General features: G+C 41.1%; 1 protein-coding gene across 1 annotated transcript in view; it reads left to right on the top strand.

The window, feature by feature from the left end:
• The first annotated feature begins 6 nt into the window (after positions 1–6).
• Positions 7–21,919, top strand: part of cdc42bpab (CDC42 binding protein kinase alpha (DMPK-like) b) — an 89,940-nt gene continuing 68,027 nt past the window's right edge. Inside the window, exons 1-2 of the mRNA XM_017302126.1 lie at positions 7–265; positions 406–605. Coding sequence (XP_017157615.1) covers positions 428–605 — 178 coding nt within the window. The 5' untranslated portion in view covers positions 7–265; positions 406–427. The remainder of the gene's footprint in view (positions 266–405; positions 606–21,919) is intronic.

Raw genomic sequence — 21,919 nt, 5'->3', positions numbered from 1 at the left:
CCAACACCCAGAGGAGAAGAGCGGAGAGAGCTGCAGGAATCCACCGGCCTGGGGCAGCCTGGGACTAGCCTGCTTGTTTTCTTATGCACCCGGAGGGGAGTAGGTACAGGGGGGGTTAAAAAAAATGGGTGAATCGTTCACATATCACCCACCTTATGGATACTGGATCTGTACGGGGAGATCATGAAAGGGTCGGTTTTGCGAACGGAACGAGCTACATTGTGTCCGCAACACAAAGTTTGAATATTTTCAAGACATCCTCAAGGTGAGAGAACTTCTCTCCAGGCCCTTCTGCGCCAACTAACAGGGCCAGAAGGTGGGGTTTTCAACCCCCCCCCCCCACCTCATTTTATTGCTATTATCAGTATTATCGTTTTTATTATTACTATTTTTGATTGCCTTCAGAAGCTAACAGGCCTGAATAAACATGTCGGGAGAGGTGCGTTTGAAGAAGCTGGAGAAGCTGCTCCTGGATGGCCCAGCTCAGTCTAATGGCCAGTGTGTGAGTGTGGAAACCCTGCTGGATATACTGGTGTGTCTGTACGACGAGTGCAACAACTCCCCCATCAGAAGGGAGAAAAATATCCTGGAGTTTTTGGATTGGGGTGAGTTATCTTTTCTTATCTTCTAGTAGTTATTTATTTATTTTTTTTATTTAAATAATTTTTTTGGACTTATCGTTTGGCCTGTTTCGTGCACACAGCTTCCCTGACTCTTTGGGAAATATAATAACAATGTTGGTGGTGCAGTGGCCCTCCCTTCACCATCACATTCCTTTTATAGTAGTAGTATGGGATCGCTCGGCTTTCTCTTTCTTCTCCTTGCTGCAATGCCTCCTTGTGTAATGCAAAGTTTTATATGGGTTTGGCAAGTTGTAATGCATGGCAAGCTTCAGTTTAAATCCCTTTAAACTGAAGTAAAGTAAAGAAAAGCTTGTAAAGTTTTTTTTTGTTTTTGTTAATGCAAATCCAGAAATGATTTCCTTTGGGAGGGTCTAACCTGCACAGATCCTTAAGCYATATTTGATTTTTGATCAATTCAGATAAAGAAAATACTTTATTTATCCCAAAGGGAAATTAAAAGTTATTGTTTAAGTACCTTCAGAATAATTTTTGGATGGAAATTCTGATGACAAGAAGGATCTCCAGTAGCAGTCAGTCTTGCAACAAATCCGAAGAGGCTTCTGACTGAAGACTGTTGCTATATGACAGTCTCATAGGTATTTATTTAAGCTTTTTAAATACTAATCAGCTGCTCCTAGTTGCAAAACAAAACACCTTGTTGCCACGGTTCTAAAAATAAAAAAGTAAGCGTAAAAGTCCTTATAGCTGCATACMACACTATTATTCAAAAACTGAGCCAGCATAGAAAGAGCTACTCCCACATGCTGACCAGTGCAATACCAGCAAAGAAAGAAAAAGTGCATCAGAAGTATGTAGTGGGTTGATTGTGTTTATTGATGTAAAATGATGGGAAATCTTAGTTTTTATGTCTTGAAATGGGGAAAAAAAAATACTGTCCAGATCAGTTTGTTATCTGTACTTTGTGTTTTCTGTTGCAAACAAACTATATAACCAGAGGCAAATTATTTTTCTGTGTATTTTTTTTGTTGAAAATACTGGACATTAATAACGATAAAATCCCCAAATTTCACATAGAATGTTCCGTAGTTCTATTTTATTTTCTAAAGAACTTCTATTGTAATAAATAGTCCAGTTACTGCTGGTATAAAGGTATTCCACTCCTTAAAATATTTGTAATTAGACACTAGAGAAAGATGCTTCCCTTCCANTACTAATCAGCTGCTCCTAGTTGCAAAACAAAACACCTTGTTGCCACGGTTCTAAAAATAAAAAAGTAAGCGTAAAAGTCCTTATAGCTGCATACAACACTATTATTCAAAAACTGAGCCAGCATAGAAAGAGCTACTCCCACATGCTGACCAGTGCAATACCAGCAAAGAAAGAAAAAGTGCATCAGAAGTATGTAGTGGGTTGATTGTGTTTATTGATGTAAAATGATGGGAAATCTTAGTTTTTATGTCTTGAAATGGGGAAAAAAAAATACTGTCCAGATCAGTTTGTTATCTGTACTTTGTGTTTTCTGTTGCAAACAAACTATATAACCAGAGGCAAATTATTTTTCTGTGTATTTTTTTTGTTGAAAATACTGGACATTAATAACGATAAAATCCCCAAATTTCACATAGAATGTTCCGTAGTTCTATTTTATTTTCTAAAGAACTTCTATTGTAATAAATAGTCCAGTTACTGCTGGTATAAAGGTATTCCACTCCTTAAAATATTTGTAATTAGACACTAGAGAAAGATGCTTCCCTTCCAACCTGTTGTTGTGCACTGCCAGTCAGCTGGCTGAAATAAGGTGGCTACTCTTTCCCCTCTCTCAGCTCAGTCTTATTATGTATTTTCCTTTAAAATCACTGTTAACGCCCCTTGAAACAGTTGTATTTTTACTCAAGGTGTCAAACAATGAGAATCTCAAGCTGCCCCATTGATGATTCCTTGTGAGTAGACCAGGACTAGATTACACAAAGTTACTTTCAATAATCGGTTTTCAAAGCAGATACAAAAAATGTCTTTCCATGTTATGTTTTTTTTCCGTATGGGTGAGGTGAACCCAGTCCATATCAGCACACACTTAATCAGATTTTGTAACCGTCTCGCTCTGTAGTCGAATCGAACTTGGGCAAGAAGTAAAACACAGGAGGCAGAAGGGCCACGCACGCACACAAAGCAATCCTTTTTGCCTTGCCAGAAGCACTTTGTGTGTGTGTGTGTGTGTGTGTGTGAGTGAGTGACATTGGGGTTTGGTTTGTGCATGAAGCAGGAATGTGAACAACTCACCTTTTTTTTTTTTTTTATCTAACGCAGAGGCCCAGCTCACTGCCGGAGCATGCCTGGCTGCCTTGTTCGCCCCTCTCTCTCTCATTCTCTCTTTTTTTAAGCTAAAAAAAAAAGTGCAGCAGTGCAGGAGCAGATTGTTCCCTTCACAGGCAGAAACATGAATCAAGACAGATTAATAATACAGGAGGCATTAAGAAATGCGTGCATAATGGAAAGCGACGGGTTGCTTTGGCGGATGTCGTCTSAAGGACTGCATTGCAGGAATGGTTTTGGGCCAAGGGGTTAAACGGGTAGCAACAGGCTCTGACAAAGACGCACAGGGAGGCAGTAAAGTTCAGTCAAACGSTGGRAGAATTTGGTTGAGTCTGTACCACCTGGTCTCCCCACTTCCCCCTGGCGCAGGCAAGTGCAAGTTCTGTCGCAGGTCCTTGTCTTWGTGACGCTCGGCTTTGGCCGCCAGTYGCCRCTTCTCAGCTGATTGGCAGCATCTAGCCGGAGCCTTGCAACAATGCCAGAGGTGCCGCTGACCTTTTTAAGATGCGGTGCCAACTCAGTGACTTAATCCTGACGTTTTCCTGTGTTGACACCAGAAACTCTTGACTGGTCTCAGCCACTCGGATGCRTCCGAGCCTCCATACCCGCCCTCAGGTCCCACGTTGCTCTTCAGGGACAACTAATGAGTCTCCAGGAACTGTACAATAATGAGATTATATGTAATGAAGCTTCAAGGCTTATTTGTGTTTATATTTCAACAAACCTAAGTGATTGTTCATATCAGGTAACTTCAAGAGATTTTATATCACATTGGAGGAAGGCCACACAGACTGGAGGCAGCAGCTGGTTCTGTGTAGGTTGGAGGGTAATCTTTAACTGACTTTAGTCTTTACTAAACATAATAAGACGATTGATTTCTGTTTCCTTTTTTTTTGTATTTTGTGATCATAAAGAAAAGATCATTGTGCAGGTTAGCTAAAGTCTGTTGACTTTACCCATGATTTTTTACAAAATGGACTCAAATGTTTTTAGCCACTGCTTAAATCCAGATTTACCGCATCTGGTTTCTTCTGGTGCAGAATTATGACGCATGTCTGGCGTCATTGACGTGAAAGTCGGATTAAACGCGACGTGACTGTTCAGACTGCATACGCTTTAAAAACAATTGGATTCATATCTGACTTTGTACTTTTTTGGTAGGGTGGGGGRTAAAAAAATTGGATTTGGGCTGTGAAAAAAATCAAATATAGATCAGATATTTGCAGTTTGTTTTTTTTTACTACAGTTTCTTCCACTTCTGTAAAAACAGTAGTATTTTTCTTTTCAAGCACAAATCCATACCATCTGGGAATGACAATACACCCTCATGTTGGTTGGTGAAACAAATAAGTAAAGTTGGACAACATTAAAATGAAAAACTAATGACATGCTGACTTTTCAAACCTGGACTTTTTTTCTGCCACGGACTGGGCCCAAATCTGATTCTTCTTTGTCTTTTGTTGATGTGGTTGCTTCCTTTTGGACAAAATATGACGCGCTGGATGTTGGGGGTGGGGCGGTTCTTCCCCTTAATGACCAAGTGTGATAGTGAGCACAGTTTGGGGATGAGCTTCCCCTACATGAAAGTATGATGGAGGATATTTTCTCTGCGACAAAGTATGAGGCACTGGGTGGGGCTAGAGGTGCTTCCTCTTTAGCAAAATGTGATGAGGCCCCCACAAAAATAGCCCAGTAGATTGCATATGCTACTGGGAAATTTTATTCATGACAAAACTGAAATATAAGTTAGTTTATGTGTGGCTCGGTAATAAAAGTCTCAAGGACCAGTACCAGTRGCCGATGGTTTCTGCTGATTCAGAGTTCCAGTTTTCATGAAAACATGACAAAAATCACATCTTACCTTTTCCGCTGAGATCCCAACACTGTGTCCCATCTAGTTAGCTAACCTTTCCGTCCCACCCTTAGAGCATACATTATCTGCTTACTTTGGCTGAATCAGCAGTTAAGTACAAAGATTGGAAGAGGGGCTTTAACAATAATCGAGGAAGCGTTCCATCATTTGCAAAAGGAAACCGTAACCCACTCTGACAGAATCCTAGCGCTGCGATAAGACTCCACAAAACAACAGACCGCACCTTAGTGTCATAGCCGGCACCAAAATTGGGATAGAATTAGGGTCAAGTCCTGTCTTGTCCTTTWAARRAAAAAAAAAGCGTTTGAAAGTGTCACCACTCCCATCTTTTCTTTTGTTCTTTGGAAGAACATCCAGCCACAGGGTCAAAGGGAAAAAATGCACACCTGTTACATGTGTAACACACYGAGGGGCTGCAGTCTGAGCCAGGAAGGGAAGGCAATGAGCAACACCGTCTGTCTGGTTGTACTTTACTAACACAARCCCACTTGTAGCGATTTGGAAGCAGATTGGAGCAGACATACAGTATAAAAGCACACCATCTTCTTCCGGGGAGGCAAACGTTTGTCCYGGGTTTCTAGTTTTGCATCGACCTGAAACRGAGACCCCTGCCTGACCCGTAATCATGCAGGRAAGTATGCATGATTATCCCGACTCCTCACTGCTACCCCCTGTTCTCCTGCATCAACCAGTTTCAACTGCAGCTCTTGTATCTGATCMATCTCTTTAACCTTTCTCTCTGTTAGTTTGGCTGCTTTGGCAAATTCTGCGTAGAAATAATAGAATCTGAAACGTTTCTTTACTCAGAGACAAATAATCTGCTCATTTTTCCTGAAATCAAGCCGATAAATAACGACGCTTTCACTTTCATATTGATTCATTTMCTAACATGGGTTACTTTTTGAAAAGTTGCACAATGTCAGCCCAGGGAATTGATACTATTGCATGTAGAGCTGAATATAGTGTTAAGTTATGCACCAGAAATGCTATTTTCTGTCAAATCCTACACTGCTTCCTGTGTTTCGGGGCAGCTGGATGAAAAGGGGCACCGGTGCCAAGCCACCAGCGACCCAACCCGGGGGAGTTCGCCTGACCTTTTCTCCCAGTCCGTATTCAGCGTTGGCCCACAGTGGCCAGCTGTTGAGCTGCAGCTGATGTGTGCTCCACCCTGAGAGGCTTTCATTGGCAGCACGCCTCACACACAACACACACTGACACACACATTATTGTGGTTTTGCCTTACTAGGCTATCTCATGGAGCACAGACCGGAGTACCTCCCTGTTGTTCCCATTACTAAACAGACCAGAAGAGCCGCCTCCGCATACGCAGGAGGGGGGAACGTTTTAATTGTGTCTGTTTCAAGAAAGAATTTTTGCGTCACATGGTTTTAAATTCAGCCTGGAGGATAGTTTACTCCCATCAGCTACAGGCAGCTCTGTGTTACTGGGAGCTTTATTAGGGCTGCAACTAACAATTATTTTACTAATCCATTATTCTAGATGATTAATTGATTAATGAAATTGGCCAATTCTGCAGATTTTTCATGTAACAAATTAAGTCTCTTTTATACATAATTAGAAATACAATAAGGTACAAAAAACCCCAAATTAATTGATTTTTAAAAAAAATAAGAAAATAAACATTTTATTGCCTAAAATGCAATAACAGCATTCCTTTAGTGACTTACTTCARCCCTACTGCATCCACACGTCTAAACATTATCTGGACCTACGTATTGTGGCTGGGTGGGGATTGGCATTGGAGATTGGTATCGACCAAAAACCAGTAACAATTTTATTTTTATTTTTAAAAACAAAAATAAAATAAAAAACACTGTATAACCTTGAGGTAGAAGCATGTTGGGATCAATGACTACCTGTATAGGGTCTCTTGAACAAGCTACATAACAGCTTGCGTGTGATATTTTGGACGTTTGAGCGGCCCCTGCCAGGACATCCTCGCTGTCCACAGGAAGCGGCCCCCGAGAGAGCAGGAAGGAACCACAAGGACTCTGCGAGCTAGTCGGGACCAAACCGGCCGCATGATGTCACACCAGGAAGTGGGGACAGCTGCGTCGCATTGTGTCATTGTGTACTCTGCACGTCACTCACATCCACTGTTTTCGAACATCGCTGGGAACGCGCAAGGTCGTCGAGCCATTTATTTCCTCGCCGGTGGATTCCCAGATTGCACCAGTGCCCGTCTTTCACACACACACACACCCCCACATCCCCCTCCCCCCACACACACACGCATGCACGCACACACACACCAAAGGCTTACACACAGAAGGCTTTTTCCATTGTCCTCACACACAGACACAGCAGAGGCGCTGTAGCATCCTTTTTCTGCGGCATAAAAGTGTTCAGTGATTTAAAGGAGGAAGTGCAACATCAGCAGCTGGATGTTCTGCTCTCTTTTTTTATAACTAACTTTTCTAATGTTGTTCTAAAAGCTTAGCTGTGTTTCCATTACAAACGGGCACAAATCTGTTGATATGCCACTCAACTGGGAAAAAAACACAATTTCGCAATTGCAGTGCTTCCAATAAAAAAGAAACAGTTAAAGTCACATGTGAGTAAACCAGACACTTCCTGTTGTCGTCTTTGTCATTTCCTCCAGTAGTAACATCTGATTGTTAACCACATGATTAATGTGACGCAAAAGAAGTGTTCTAATTGGAGTTTTATGAAATAAACTAATTTTGAAATTTGCATGCTTTCCAAGCAAATTTATTTTTGTAATGTCAAATTGCTCAATTTTAAAGTTAAGGAAGCCGTGGCTGCTGTCTTGAGTCCATGCAGCGGACATCAAACCTTCATTAGCATATCGTGAAGTTGCTTGTTACATTTTATCATGAGCGTGTTCACAGCTGGCCTTTAAAACCCCCTCAGTCCATCTGTTGTAGGCACATAAATGTCTGCTGCTAATTGTGCTGCGTCATCAGAAAGTGGCAGGGGCAGGGTTGGCTTCCTTCCTCCGTCTCCCAGAGGACACACTGTAGCACAGGTCATTAGCTGGCCTCTCAGGACTCCTGGGATCTCTCCACCCCTCCTCCTCACAACCTCTTCCTCTCCTTTTTACCTTTACCTTTTACCTCTCATCCTTCTCTCATCTCTTCTTTCTTCTTGTCTGGTCAGCTATTCCCCCTGCAGTGCTTGTTAGGCTCTTAGAGCTGACTGTGATACCGAAGCATCTGCAGATGCACTCAGTGATTTTTGTGGCCAATTTCTGATTACCGTTTTTTTTTTTTTTTGAGAAACTCCGACTCAAAGATGCAAACTTTGTCAATGAGAACTACATTTAATCACATATAAACTTCTTAAATCATTGAAAAAAGCAGCAATTCCTCAAAACACACCCCAGAGTTTTTACCCTGCATCTCCAAATTCAGTAAAATTATCTAGATTATGGGTCTGAAGTTTGAATTTCAGCATCTCTTCTTTACTTATTTACAGACTGGCGACCTGTCCAGGGTGACCCCGCCTCTCACCCAGAACGTTAGYTGGAGATRGGCACCAGCACCCCTCCCGACCCCACTAGGGACAAGGGTGTAAAGAAAATGGATGGATGGATTAAATAATCTCACTGTAATTGAATCTAAAAATGCAATTATGTGCCTTGTCACTATTTTTCCCCGTATTTTTCAAAACAAAAGCAGTTGACAAATGTATTATTTAAATGAAATGTTACTGACCATCTCAGCCTGATTTCAGGTTGTTTATAGGGCGATGCCGATGCTAAGCGTTTGTATTGGGTTTGGGTTTTCCTTGCTAACTATGATGTTGCCAGCTGGATAAACTCCAKGGCACACTCTATTTGCATGCTGGTTTGCTGGTGGTTTTCTGTTCTGGTGCWTTTTAAATGCATATATGAACCAAATGAGCACGAGGCTGCTTTGTTTGCTACTTCCAGCTTACCAGATCATTTTCGGCTTTCACTTTAGAAACCAAAGAAAACGTCACACGATAGCCACAAACGTGCAAACGATGTTTCTCTGAAACGACGTGAGGATTGGGTCATTTGTAGAAATGTCAGAAAACAAGTCTGCTGTCTCTGTTGTGATGCTAGGTCTCAGTGAAGCGATTAGAAACGCCTCATTTTGGCAACCAGTGACACACTCATCAACGCCACGGACAGAGTCACATTGTTTCCTCACTAAGTTTTTTTTTTTTTTCTCCCTGAGCTGTTGTTTTGTCGTTGTCCATGGATGAATTTTGAGATACCGAACACTTTCAGCCATTTAGATGGAACAGTCCGAAGGCCAGCTGGCAAAGACTCGCTTAGTCTCGTCTCTGTCCGTAGTCCTGGAACTGGGGGCCGTGCGTCAGAGACGAGAGCTTCGTGTTGCGAGGGCCATTATTTAGTGACACCAGAAAATGTATAACACAAACGTTTCTTGTTTTCTTTGCTCACAAAGCTTTCAGTAGCTCAAAAGTATCCTTCTGAAACATTATCACGTTGATCAGTGTGTCTGTTGTGTTGCTAAGTTTCTAAAGGGTTATGTGTTTGTTCTATTGTAATGGTTTTTCCTTCATGGTAACACAAACAATCCAAGACTTTCCTTCCTTTGTAAATGCCAAAAGAAGCTTAGTGAACTGAAGTGAGAAGTTCTGAGAAAATGTTCTACTTTCTGCCGTAAAATCTGGAGACTAGGGACTCTGAAGTAACAATCACAAATACAGAAGGTTTATAAATGTTTTATGTTCCAAAGAAGTATGTGGGAGAGGGGTTTGTTGATTTGTTGGTTCAAAGGAACTCTTAGCACATTTTAGCAGGTAAATTCCAGTTGTATTTATTGACATAATTTAGTTTCCACATTGTTCTGGTTGTATCTGACTCAAACCTCATGTCAGCTAAGGTTTAGCCAAGACATTAATTGAGTTAGTCTGAGGTCGGCTCCTCTGTTGTGTTTTATTTATGCGGATTTTGCTCTTCTCTTTCTGTGCCATCTGYGCCTCTGTCATGAGGCCTTGATCATCTTTCACTGGGATGTGTCGCTTACTGCTGTGTTTGACTTTTGCCTCTTCATTAAACTCACTGTGACCTCTGTCTGTTCGGGGAAAATGGAACGAATACAACAKATTCGAAGGTACTTGATGCTAAAGTGGATTTTTATTATCTGATTGGTGTTTTGCTTCACATGTGCAGCTGCTGTTTGTCTTAACCAACCGTTTTATTGTTGAGAAAAAACAAGGAGGAGCTCCAGACTTTGTCCTGTTGGACTTGCCGTAGCCTGCGTGCGTCCACCGACTGCTTCAAGCAGAGCGGTGGGCTTGGCTGTGTGTGTGTGCGGGGAGGGGGGTGTGTGTGTGTAAAAAGCGCTGACTCAGGCCCCAGCCCCTCGCAGTCTGTGGAATCTGGAGCTGAGGTGCGATGCTGGGGAGAACCGCAGCTGTTTGTCCTCCAGTGTGTCCCTTCCTATTCTCTCCGTCTGCGCTTGCTTTCCTTCTGTCTTTTACACTCTCCATCCTCCCCAAACCTCTTCTGGGTTGAATCARTCTTTCTTTTCTCGTCCTGTCCTTTTTCTTTCCTGTGTTTGCTCTTCTCTTCCTGCCCTTCACAGCTCCTCTACCCCCTCCCTTTCTGCCTCTCAGACTGCTGCATCCCAGCTTTGCCCAGTGACAGACACAGCCTGGCTGCTGTGTTGTTGCGGTTTTGCGTGTTCTGCATATGGAGTACATGCGTCCACTTGCAAGGAGGAGGGACACTCCCACTAAGCTGCCTAATGCATGGATTACATGACTGTCAGTGCAGCAAGTCATGCAAAAAAACAAAATCTGCTCTGAGACAAAGTCGTCGTTCAGCATGAAACGTACCGGCTAATTTATGCTAAGCTAACGACAGAGCACCGTTGCTGAAATTCTCCTTAGTTTTGCCTCTGATCAGACAGTAGTTGTCCTCCCACCCACCCTCACTAAATAATGGCCCTCGCAACACCAAGCTCTCGTCTCACAGAAGTTTTCATACACCTTCAACTTATTCACATTTTTGTTATTTAAACCACAAGCTCTTAGTTTCAGTTTATTTGGACTTTGAATTCAGGTCAATTCTGATGAAATATAAAGATCAGGCTGAGGTGGATTTAAATGATTATTTTTTTTAATAACTAAAATAAAGTCATGATTTTACAGATACAGTTAGTAATATGAGAATAAAGTCATATGACAATAAAGTCAAAATAATTCCCAAATAAAATTTTAATATTACCAGAATAAAGTTGTAATATTTGTAGAATGAAGTAGTATTTTAGCATTTTCATAATTAAACAGAAATTCTTGTAGGCTCGCACCAATACTCTGTTGTACAACACAGAAGGAATGATTAAAATAAGAGCCACTTTTAAAAAATATTTTTGATTTTTGATTCTATTTTTGTATTTTTTATTTTTTTAGAAAACGAAAGATTAAAATCAGGAATTGGACCTGGCATAGAAAATTTTTTTTAGATTTTATTTTTACGTCATATCGCCCACTTCTAAGTTCAACCAAACAAACCTGGTTTAATTCGTAGTTGGTTTAAAGCAAGCTGATTGGCTGATGTAGGATTCAGCTTTCTGCTACACTGCCCTCTAAGGACTTGGAATGTTTAAAACAAAACTCAGGTCTGGAAAATTTTTCAGAAACTGATCTCGTGTGTACAATCTTGGTTGTTTTAAGCAATGTAGCTGAGACATTAGTTCTTATAAAGACTTGGCAACATGTGGACAAGACCTTAGAGTCAGGTGAAGACTGTTTAAGTTGTTGTGAAGAGGCAAACATTATGCATTTTGATGTAAAACAGGGTTGCAAACACAGGATTTGCTAAAATTTCTAAAGCAGTTAAAACGGTGAAAAGGTTTTGTGTTCACTGTAGCTCAGCTTTATGTCCYGCCTCATTGGAGGTTTATTCAACCTCCAGTGAAGATTAGAGCGGTAATGGGACTAATTAGGAGAGAGAGCATGAAAGGAAGAGTTGAGGACACATTGGAATAGTTGTCACAGATTCGGGGAGGCGACAGGTTTAGATCTGCTGAGGTCATCGTGTCTGTCTGTGCCTCTGAGCCTCTCTCTAAAGCTGATGCAGCCCTGACCTTGGCTTCTTTACTGATTGGGATTCTGACAGCGACCCGGTCTATATTTAGTCACCTCTCCTTTTTGCTTTATGTTTACCCTCGTCTTGCACTCACTGTCCTGACCTTCCTGTTTTTCTGTTTGGGGGGTAAAAGCGTGACTTGAATCACGTTAGCCGTTTATCCGAGCGCTCCGGCAGCCCCGTTCATCCGTTTTCCACCTGAATGRCGGCTGTTCACGCTGGCGGGTCGCTGATCTAATTGCTCYGTCAGCTGACGTCTGAACCGCCGTCCATCCCAGTGGATTCTCAGCAAACTCTCACAATCCAKTTACAAACGAGGTTTTRTGGCTTGTGGGAAAGTGCATAAGAGTGAATTTGTTGTTGGGACAGAAGAAGAAAAGACAACTCCACATGAGCAGCCAGACTTCCTGCATCCTCGTCTCTGTCCGGAGGGATCAGTGAAGGAAATCCTGCGACTGTTTGGATTGCCACCGTCACCGTTGTTTGCAGATGTTTTTCACCTTTTGTTTTTCGAGTGCCGCATCACTGCTRTGGCTMTCAGCTGAAGGTCATGATGCAGACACAACAATTTGACATGCTGCCGATGAGTAAATCTGCCAACCCCCCTAAATTCAATTTTCTCCCCTTTAGGCRTTTGGGATTAGGCCGATAAGTGTGGCGGACGATTGCTTCGGTTAGTTATTTGCTTCCTGTTTATTGATGACACGCGTCGTTCTCTGAAAAGTAGAGGTTATTTGAGGATAACTTAATCGTTCTGAGGAAGGAAATATTTGTTTTGAAAAGTGATCGTGAATAGTTAATACCAATATACTGTATTAACTACTGAACCAATTTCATTGTTACTGCGAGTTATTTTGCTGCTCTTTTTTTATTGGTTGGTGAAACTTCTCTTTGCTCTTAATGGCCTCTCGAGATCAGACGAACCACGTTTCATTTCTTTCATCTGAAGTGAAGAGACCACAATGATCCAATTTTGCCACAATTTATTTCTAAATGATACGGATTGCCTGCAAACTGTTTGATCAGAAATAAAATATTATTGSGTCTCAGAAGAGAGGATACAAGACMCTGGGTTTATGATCGAAAAATCAAATGAGATTCATTTAAATATTTTTAAGACTGTAAGAATCTGTGTAGGATCAAACAGGTCTGAGTCCATCTTATGTCAACATTATGTCTGTATTTTAATAGATTTAACATGCTACTATGAAATACGTTGTGCAAATGTCATTAAAGGTTTAATACTAGGTTGTTCAAARAGGTGCTAGTGAGATTTTGTATCACAATTGAAGAAAAGTACCTATTTTTTTTACTTGGTGCGGGTGGACCGGTATTTAACCCAGTGCAGTCGCCGGCGTACAAACATGTGACGCATTTATAAGGCTTCGTAATAACACGGACGCATACCGAGTTTTCATTTCAACTCTGTTGGACAGCACAGACTTCAAACTTTACAAAAGTTGTGTTTTTATATTGGTTTTGTGGTTATTTACTTCAAAATAAAGCCAGAAATAAGATCGATCATTTCCGCCTTATTTTGTGGGGTCTAAATGTACCACATTTCGTAACAACCAATGGAAATGTGTTGACGGTCTGTTGCTAGGTAGAACAGAGACACGCGGAGAGAGACGAGGGGGAATTTGGATACTGCAAGAGACTAGGGTGCAGCAATGCTGTGGATTTTACTAAGAGTGTTTCGATGGGTTTTTTAGACTATAAGTGTGTTAGTTAGAGTTCGTGGTGTGTGCAGGGGTAGTAGTAGTTTTGCTAGCTATCGCTACATGGCTTCATAGCGAGCGCTGATGCACAGAGAAGAGAGACTGGGATGACCATTTAGACCTYGACTGCCAAGGGTTAAAAATGATTTAGGGTGAGATTTACTTTATTCTTATAATGAGAAGTATTATGTACAACAAATRGTATATGGCTTTAATTGTGCATTTTGCTTTCATTTGAACCTTGTTGTAAATAGAAGCCCAAACATCCAACAACTTTTATCACAGGAGGATGTCGGGCATCAGACTCATTAAAGTCTTTTTTTTTTTTTATTAAAAAAATAAATTTTGATCATAAAAATGACAAACCAAAAAAACAATAATTTAATACTATTGTTTTAATTAGGAACAATGCAAGGACCTTTTTACATTTCGTACTGAGAAGCACTTTCTACAAAAATATACTATTAAAAAATTACACATTTAGTTGTCCTCTTTTGAGCTGGTAAAAACTAAAAATCCTCAATAAAGCTAGTCTTATCTTTTTACATCACTWCTTTTTGGCATGTATTTACGAGTTATTGAACTATTTTTGACTTGTGACAACAGGTTTACCTGTTCAAGAAGAGCTGCAATGTCTGCGGTGGACCTTCGAAGGTTAGAAGCTACTTGATTGGCTAAAATACGCAAATCCTTGATAGCACCTCTAGAAACGCTTTGAGCTACCTATTTTAATAGTTCACAGCAAATATACCGTAATATGCATTAACACGTACAGTGGAAATTGTCCTAGCACTACTGTAGAAGGTAACATCTACAGTCTACTGCTTTTTGGGGTGCAGCCAATCAGTACCAAGGAATAATGAATGCCTCTCATGGATTGGTTGCTTTACAAATGCTAGCGACTAGCATGTCGGGTAGCATTGTGACTACTTCAGCTTTTCTTTGGAATATTTTAGAAAAACAATGTATTCAGGGCTGACGAAGCTGGCTAGAAATTAGATTACCTTTCTGTTTATCTCATCTATTATGTATTTAATRGCTCCTTTCTAGCAAGAGAAACTKCCTCTGCTGGATGACTCATATTACATCTTCTATGTTGATCATTACTGGCATTTTTATACCAGTTAATATTTTAAATGAGCTATACTATATTTTACCACCTCTCCGTTTATTCAGGTTCTTAGTCAGTTTTCTGCTTCTCAGTCCCACATGAACATAATTTTTTTGTTATTACTTTTGTCTGTTGTAAAGCACATCTTGCTTTCAACAGAAAGTCTGTGTGTGCGTGTGTGTGTGTGCGCGACTTCCTTCACGTCTCACACTCTCGTCTCAACAAGAAGCCGCCCACTGCCCCCGTATCCTCCCACGCCGACTCAATCTACTTATCAGTGAGGTGATTAGCCTCCTAACTGTTATCTAGGTGTCTGGCTGCTGTTGCTCGGCCGCTGTTTGTTCTCACAGCTTACAGTGTTGGCCCTCAGCTTCTGGACGAGGCCTAAATGGATAAGGCTTCCTGCATGGGTAACTCCGAAACAGAGCCTTAAGTGAATTAATTGGAAACAGGTGGATTTCTTAAAGGGGCGGCATTATCTAAAATGGACTGTTTTTAACTTTACTTCAAGTTAGGATGTTGTTCCTTCACCAAAAACATTCATGCATGTCTGAGAAATCCTTCAAGCTCCTGTGGCAACCATTCAGCTGTGCAAAACGTCTGGTTGGATGTAGCCCCGCCTACGAGAATGCAGCTCCTCCTCTTTGGTGCAGTTTGCAAGCTTTTTAAAGAGACAGTGATTCAATTTCAATTAGTTGATTTTGGAAGTAAAATTTATTTTAAGTCATATTTGATACATATGTACATAAAGCATTTTTATAACAACTGAAGGTGACGTAGTTACTTAATTGTGCTGTAAAATGGCATCATGTTTCTGGAACACACAATTCTGCCCCTTTAATGGATCTGCCTTTTACATGTCACTAACCAGAGTTTTATAAAAGGGAAACTGGAAATGTGTTGTAGATGGAACAATATTGTGATGTAAAATTGGAGCAGTTCCAGAGCAAATTTGTTCCCACTGTTTTACTTTAAGTCCTCCTTGATGCAGTTACATATTCATCCTCGTCCTGCTGCGAACACACGGTGTRTCYCGACACGCCCAGCTGTTCCCAGATGGATATTTTCAGGATGCTTTTGGTTACAAGTCCCAGCACTGACACCTTTTTATTCTGGAGGTTATAATTAGTAGCCAAGTCAGTCTTTTTTTTTTTTTTCCCTTCACTGTGACGGGGCCTAGTTGTCGCCTAGAAAGCCTCCGTTATACTCAGCTACAGCAGAGGGGAGTGTATATATAACATAGCACTTCACTGCCCTCCAATTATTTTGGAAGCAGAAAGTTGTAATCTAGCGGTTTCCTCCAGATTTTAGTGAGCGTTGRCTTTGCAGGATACATGGCTTTTTTTTCTTTTTTTGTAACATAAGAATYCACTGTCTGCTCTAAAATGTTGTAGGGTTGTTGTACCATTAGTAGGAAGTGCTATTTTCTCCTTCACAAGGTTGCGCAAGTTGCTGAAGATGTTTCTTCTTGGACAAACAAATAAAAACAAGTCCTTTTTTTATTTGTACAAATTGCCAAACCCAGAATCATCAGTGCGGTTTTTCGAAATGGGAAGCTGCTGTTGTAGAATTATTGGTTTACATTTTTCTGTTGGCTTTTCCCTCATGTTGTTGAGGCAGTGTGTTATTTGCCCTCTTGAGCTAAACATGGAAGAGAGCGTTTCCTGTGTCAGAGCCCTGAAGGTTGCATTTTACGGCCTTGAAAGCATATCTCACCTCTGCCAGTTCAGTCCCTGCAGTTCTACTTTAACTGCATCCTTGGGGACGGAGCGACATAACAGCACAGCTGGCAGGATTTTCTCCCTGTAAATGTTTCCTCTGCTTGTAATCATTTTACTACCAAACTGTTGTGGAAATGGTGAAACTGGGCTAGACGGAGTATTTCATGTATCTTTTCTAAAACCTGGAGCCAGCTAAATCTTACAAGTTATTGAGTTGACCATTTAAGTTTTTTTTAATGTACCATCATAATAATTTAGCTCCATTGTTCATTTTTAGCTATCTGTTGATGCTAAAATTACATGATTCTGATTTCTCTTAAAAAGATATGCCTAAACGGGACTCAAAATATTTTTTCCACCTGTCCTGATTCATATCCACTTAATACTTTGAATGTGAGAGACCATTCACTCTAAAGCTTTTGTTTTAGTCTTTAGCATCTTATGTTTGCAATTAGCACAGTTGGCATTAAAAGCCATAAACCCTTACAGATTTTGCTCATAGGAAAAATGGGTCACCTGTCGATTGGAAGGTTTTTGGTTCMATTCCAGCTTCCTCTACTGCTTGTTGAAGTGTCCTCAAACAAGACGCTGAAACCCAAGTTTCCTAGCAATAGCAACGGTCCGACAACATGAGCAGAACCCAGCATCTCACACGGCTACCCCGATTATTTAAATTATTGTTTGAGTTATTTGCTCAGCTTTCTGACCGTCCTGCTCATCTGGGTGAGTGTTGGCAGTTGTGCTCTGCTTTACCTGCTGCCTGAGCGCTATGGATGCCTTTTCCTGCAGTGAACCTCGATATAGCTGTACTCCGTCAAGTGCTTGCTTTTTAAATGTCATATTAAATTAATTTTGTTTATGTAGTTTGACGTATTTTTCCATTGCAAGTCGTAAACTTCCCCATTCACTCTCAGTTAAAGTTCCACACGACATTGGTTTGTTGCGCAGTGAGAAGGAAAGAGGGAGAAATGCTGCATACAGGACTTCTGCAGGCTGCAAAGCATGAGACGCATGTGATCCGCAACAAGAGACTGTGATCGGCGAACACCGTTCATGTACCTTTTCACGAAAATTGCACAATTATGATCTCTTAACCAGCCAGCCTCTCTTTAATATGTAGATATACTGTTGGTTACTTGTTCTTGGCTGCTCTTGTGTTGTCGTCTGTGCTTGTCGTTCCCTCGGGTCCTTCYTGTCGMCTCCAAAGTCAAGCATATCTAGCTGGGCAGGTTTCTTGTGAATGAAAGAGATCTTGGGTTACTGTTGTCATGTCACATTAGCCACAGGGAGCCTGAACYATGAACATATCTTCACACGGAATAGAAAATACCTTGGGTTAATGTGYCCGGTGATATTCCTCTGTTTTTCCTCAAACCCTTTTAAACTAGGGAAGCACTGATCCACTGATATCTGATGTTTGGTGTCGGCCGATATGAACCGATACAGAAAAACAATGCTRCATYACAAATTMATTCGATAACTCTGCAGCAGTACAGCACACTTAAGCACACCAATAGCTTCACAAGTTTGGTCAAACATGTAAAAAAAGTGAGCAAAATTAGGAGTATAGTAGCCAATTGTAAAGTAAATAATAAAGACACAGACAAAATCAATGTATTGACTGTCTTCATCAAACGTAAAAAATAAACTGCAACCTTCTTTCAATTGATTCAGAAAGTGCAATCAGTCATTCTGTCAAAAATAAATAAAGCATGACGTTACTCAGAGCACAAACATAGAATTAGACTGAGTAGATCTGCCCTTATGGATTGTCGCCGATACCCAATCTACAGTTTTCTTTCAACATCAGGACCGATACAGATATTGGCATCGGATCYACGCATATCCACTTTTAATTTCCCCGTCTTTGTCACCCTGAACATTAAACACGTCCAAACCAATCTGACAGCCTCCATCCGGCTCGCCGCTTCGAAGGCCTCCCAAACGGACAGCAAGCGCTCGTTTTCATCCATTTGTCTGGATCCATTTATAGTATGGGTGGCCCAATGGGAATCAAATCCTTAAATGGTGCAGCGTCAGTGCTGAGCTGTACCAGTTGAGCTGCAGAGAGCTGTAAGCAAACCCCCCCCCCCCCCATTTTTCACAGGCTGCTGAGGGGAGGGGAAACAGAGTGAGGATGAACCCAGAAAAGGCAATAGGGAACCCGCTATGCTTTGACGTGACAGTACTGGAGACCCACTGGCAGTGAAAGATTTGATACTTAAGTTTACGAAGGTGTTGGTGGAAGTTGAGAAGGCCTCTGTGTTCTGAGTTTTTCTGCTCTTGACTGTTGGAAAACATCCAACGTGTTCCTGAACATTCCCACAGCCCGTACCCGGTATTCCAAAGCTACGGCTCTCGTAACCACWGAGTAGATTTTCCTCCTTCCCACCTTCCCTCATCCCCCTGCCGCATCTTTCAGGCTGATGTAGAGCTCTGGCCCATGGAGGCTCTAAGAAGACTCCTATAAAAGCGATTGTTCCCTGGACTGAGCAGCAAGTGTTCCTGCTTCTGGCAGTAAAAGATGAAGATTCATACAGCTGTCAGTATCTGTTCCTCTGGCAGCCTCCTCCGCAGCAAGCATCTCTGTGTAATGTGGAGTTGGATACGGGGTGAACACAACTTATTGTTTCTCTCAAGAGAAGATATTCTAGGGAAAGCAGCCTAACTTTTTACACATGATAGAATTATGCTCTGACTAATGTTGTCAGATACGGATATTTATATTTTTCTGCTGAGGCCAACTTAATTATTCAGAGGGGCTTTGCAGAAAACCTACAGTGACATGGACGAGTGTTCATACCCCTTGACTCGAAAGAGTATTAGTGTTACAGCCTCCTTAATTTATTTGATTGGGGTTTTAAGGGATGGAAGAATGGGAAGAGGTAGGGAAAGGTTTTCAAAATCTAGTACAAATGGAAATGTATTTATATTTATCCAGTCAGCACTTTGTGGAACCASCTGCTGCTGCTTGTAAAGCTAAGAATTTTCTGGAGTATATCTACTACTTTTACACATCCAGAGTGAAGGTTTTGCCATCTCTTTGTTCTGATTGGATCGGGAACATCTATAAGGACCAATCCTTTAAYGTTTATGTATAAAAGGGATAAGGGACAATATTATTGAAAATCAACTTTTTGAGCTTTACATCATATTATATTGTTATTCTCTCATCAAAAACATACCTACAGTGTTGCCTTTATGTTTGAGAAATGCTTTAATCTCCATAGCAACCAGCTGCGTAAAATGTCTGGTTGTACTAGCGTTGCCTTCAAGGTTGAAGCTCTTTCTCAGAGCTGCAGTTCTCAAGCTCCCACCTCAGAGCAGCATGTTGTTAAATGTTAATARAGGAGTGATGTTGTGATGACTTCCTGATGGTGGAGTTTCAGAAAGAGACAAAGGCCCAATTTCAAGGTGCAAATTATGAAGTCAAATTTCTATTAAGCCATATATGATATATGTTGTATTTTTTGTAACCAAAGTTAACAGTTGTTTGATTGTGGTATAAAATGGCATTATGTGCCTGCATGTAATATATATAGTACTGCATCTTTAAGGGTGGTTTTATTAATAATTTAGTGTGTTAGTTTTCTGCCACACAAAGCTATTTACATAAAGTCCATAAGGTTCAATTTTGGACTTTATGTTCTTCCACATGTATGCTGTAACCCAGATATGCACCAGACTGAAGAGATTTGTCATCCGGTTTTTAGTTGAAAGAGAGAAAGGAGAGAGGCAATAAATCATGCAAATTGAAGTAATTGAGTTTGTTTTAATTTATCAAGCGATTTATARATTTATTGATTAAAGTGACAGGCCTAACTTGTTTGTGTTTAGTTTACTTTGCACAACACCCAATAAAGTCMATTAAAGCTCATGTTTCCTTTGGTATGAACACTTTTGCAATTGAATGCAACTACACTGTCATATATTTGGCAAGGGTCACAAAGACCTCCTTCATTATCCAAACGCCAGACATCCCAGAAGCCATGGTTGACCTAGCTGCTGAACACTGAGCAGTTCAGCGTGTTCTGAGCAGAGCACACGGCTTCCAGCAGCAAAAATGTTTGTGCTAGATTATTATCAAAACACTCTGAATCACAAAGCGCAGATTTGTTCTCCAGGAGGATCCGATTCASTTGTTAAAATATCTCTGGATTCATCAGGAGTGGWTCTGAAAGGTTAGTTGTGCAACATGAAGCTTATCGACATCCGTAGCAGAGGAAGCGACGTAGCTTCTCCAACAGAGTGGCAAATCGTCCGTCAAGCTAAGCGAACGTGAAAGGATCCCGACACCCTTTATCTACAGATTGTATCAGACGGCTGCGTTGACAGAGCCGTCCAAATTGGCTGGTCTGCGGCGCGGGTCGGACGCGTCTACGCGCCGTCTTGGAGAACCCTTTGAAGTCGAGGGGGAAAAACTTTCCTCACACAAACCAGAAGTGGCCTGCTTTCCACACGCTCCACARCAGGCTTCAAACCGTTTCACACAGGATCTCCTCCATTGTTTTGGCCCGAGTCAGGCCCCTCTCCTTCTCCTTCGTTTTCTTTTGCCGTTTGTGGTTTCTTAATATTTCGGGAACATCCTGTTTGTGTGTTTTAACGCTGTGGGGGCACAGATTGTTCAGTTTTGAAACCTCCAACCAGCCCTGCCCTCTCATTATTGTGACAGAGCGTGATATGATGCAGAAAAAGAGACAAACTGAGATGTGAAGAACACCGCACTGAGTGGAATATGTGGTTTGCTGCGGTGGAGCGGAGGGGGGCCCCAGGGGTTTCTGYAGGCCGACACCGCTGGGAATTCTGGTGTTGCTGGCGTTCAGTCTTGCATTTAATGCAATTTAATGCTCTGAAGCATGTTTACATAATATAGAAGTCATCCTTCGTTTGTCTCTGGATTTATGGCGCCTAAATGAGTGTAATGCTTCATWTACAAGATTCCTGATGGATGAGCAAATATTTGTCGGCGTCCCTCGACATGTCAGTTGAAGCGTTAAATAGTGCTTGATGTGTATGTCATAGACCAACACAAAGTGGCAACAAATTAGGAAAATATTAGATGGTTTTTACAAAATCTGAAATATGACATGCTTTAAACATTTTTAGTTTACTTTGCACARTTAAAATACAGTTCAAAGATATTGAGAAAAACAATAGCAGTGCAGGAAAAGGCAACAATCCAATGGGCTTATATAAAACCTCCACACCAAATAGTATAGAAAAATAGAACCTTATTTTAGATGGCTCTAAAAGATGGTTTAGAGCGAAGCATATTTGTGTTAAGAATGGTCTAGTCAAAGTTCAGACRGAAATAAAATTGAGACTCTGTTACAAAATTGATGTTCATAGTGCTTGTTGTCATTAAATCAGACTGATTTAAAAGTAATGTGCAAAGACGAGCAGGCAGAAATGGTTTAATATCGATGCTACATTGTGTTGGTGTGATTAAAARAAGTCCCAATAAAATACTTTGAAGTTTAAAAGGTGTGAGTACTTGTGTAGGGCTGTGGATCTGGATTGTAAA

Source organism: Poecilia reticulata, linkage group LG21 (genome assembly GCF_000633615.1).
Source record: "Poecilia reticulata strain Guanapo linkage group LG21, Guppy_female_1.0+MT, whole genome shotgun sequence".
NCBI classification, from domain to species: domain Eukaryota; kingdom Metazoa; phylum Chordata; class Actinopteri; order Cyprinodontiformes; family Poeciliidae; genus Poecilia; species Poecilia reticulata.
The sequence above is the reverse complement of the archived record's forward strand: the minus strand, read 5'-3'. Positions and strand labels throughout refer to the sequence as shown.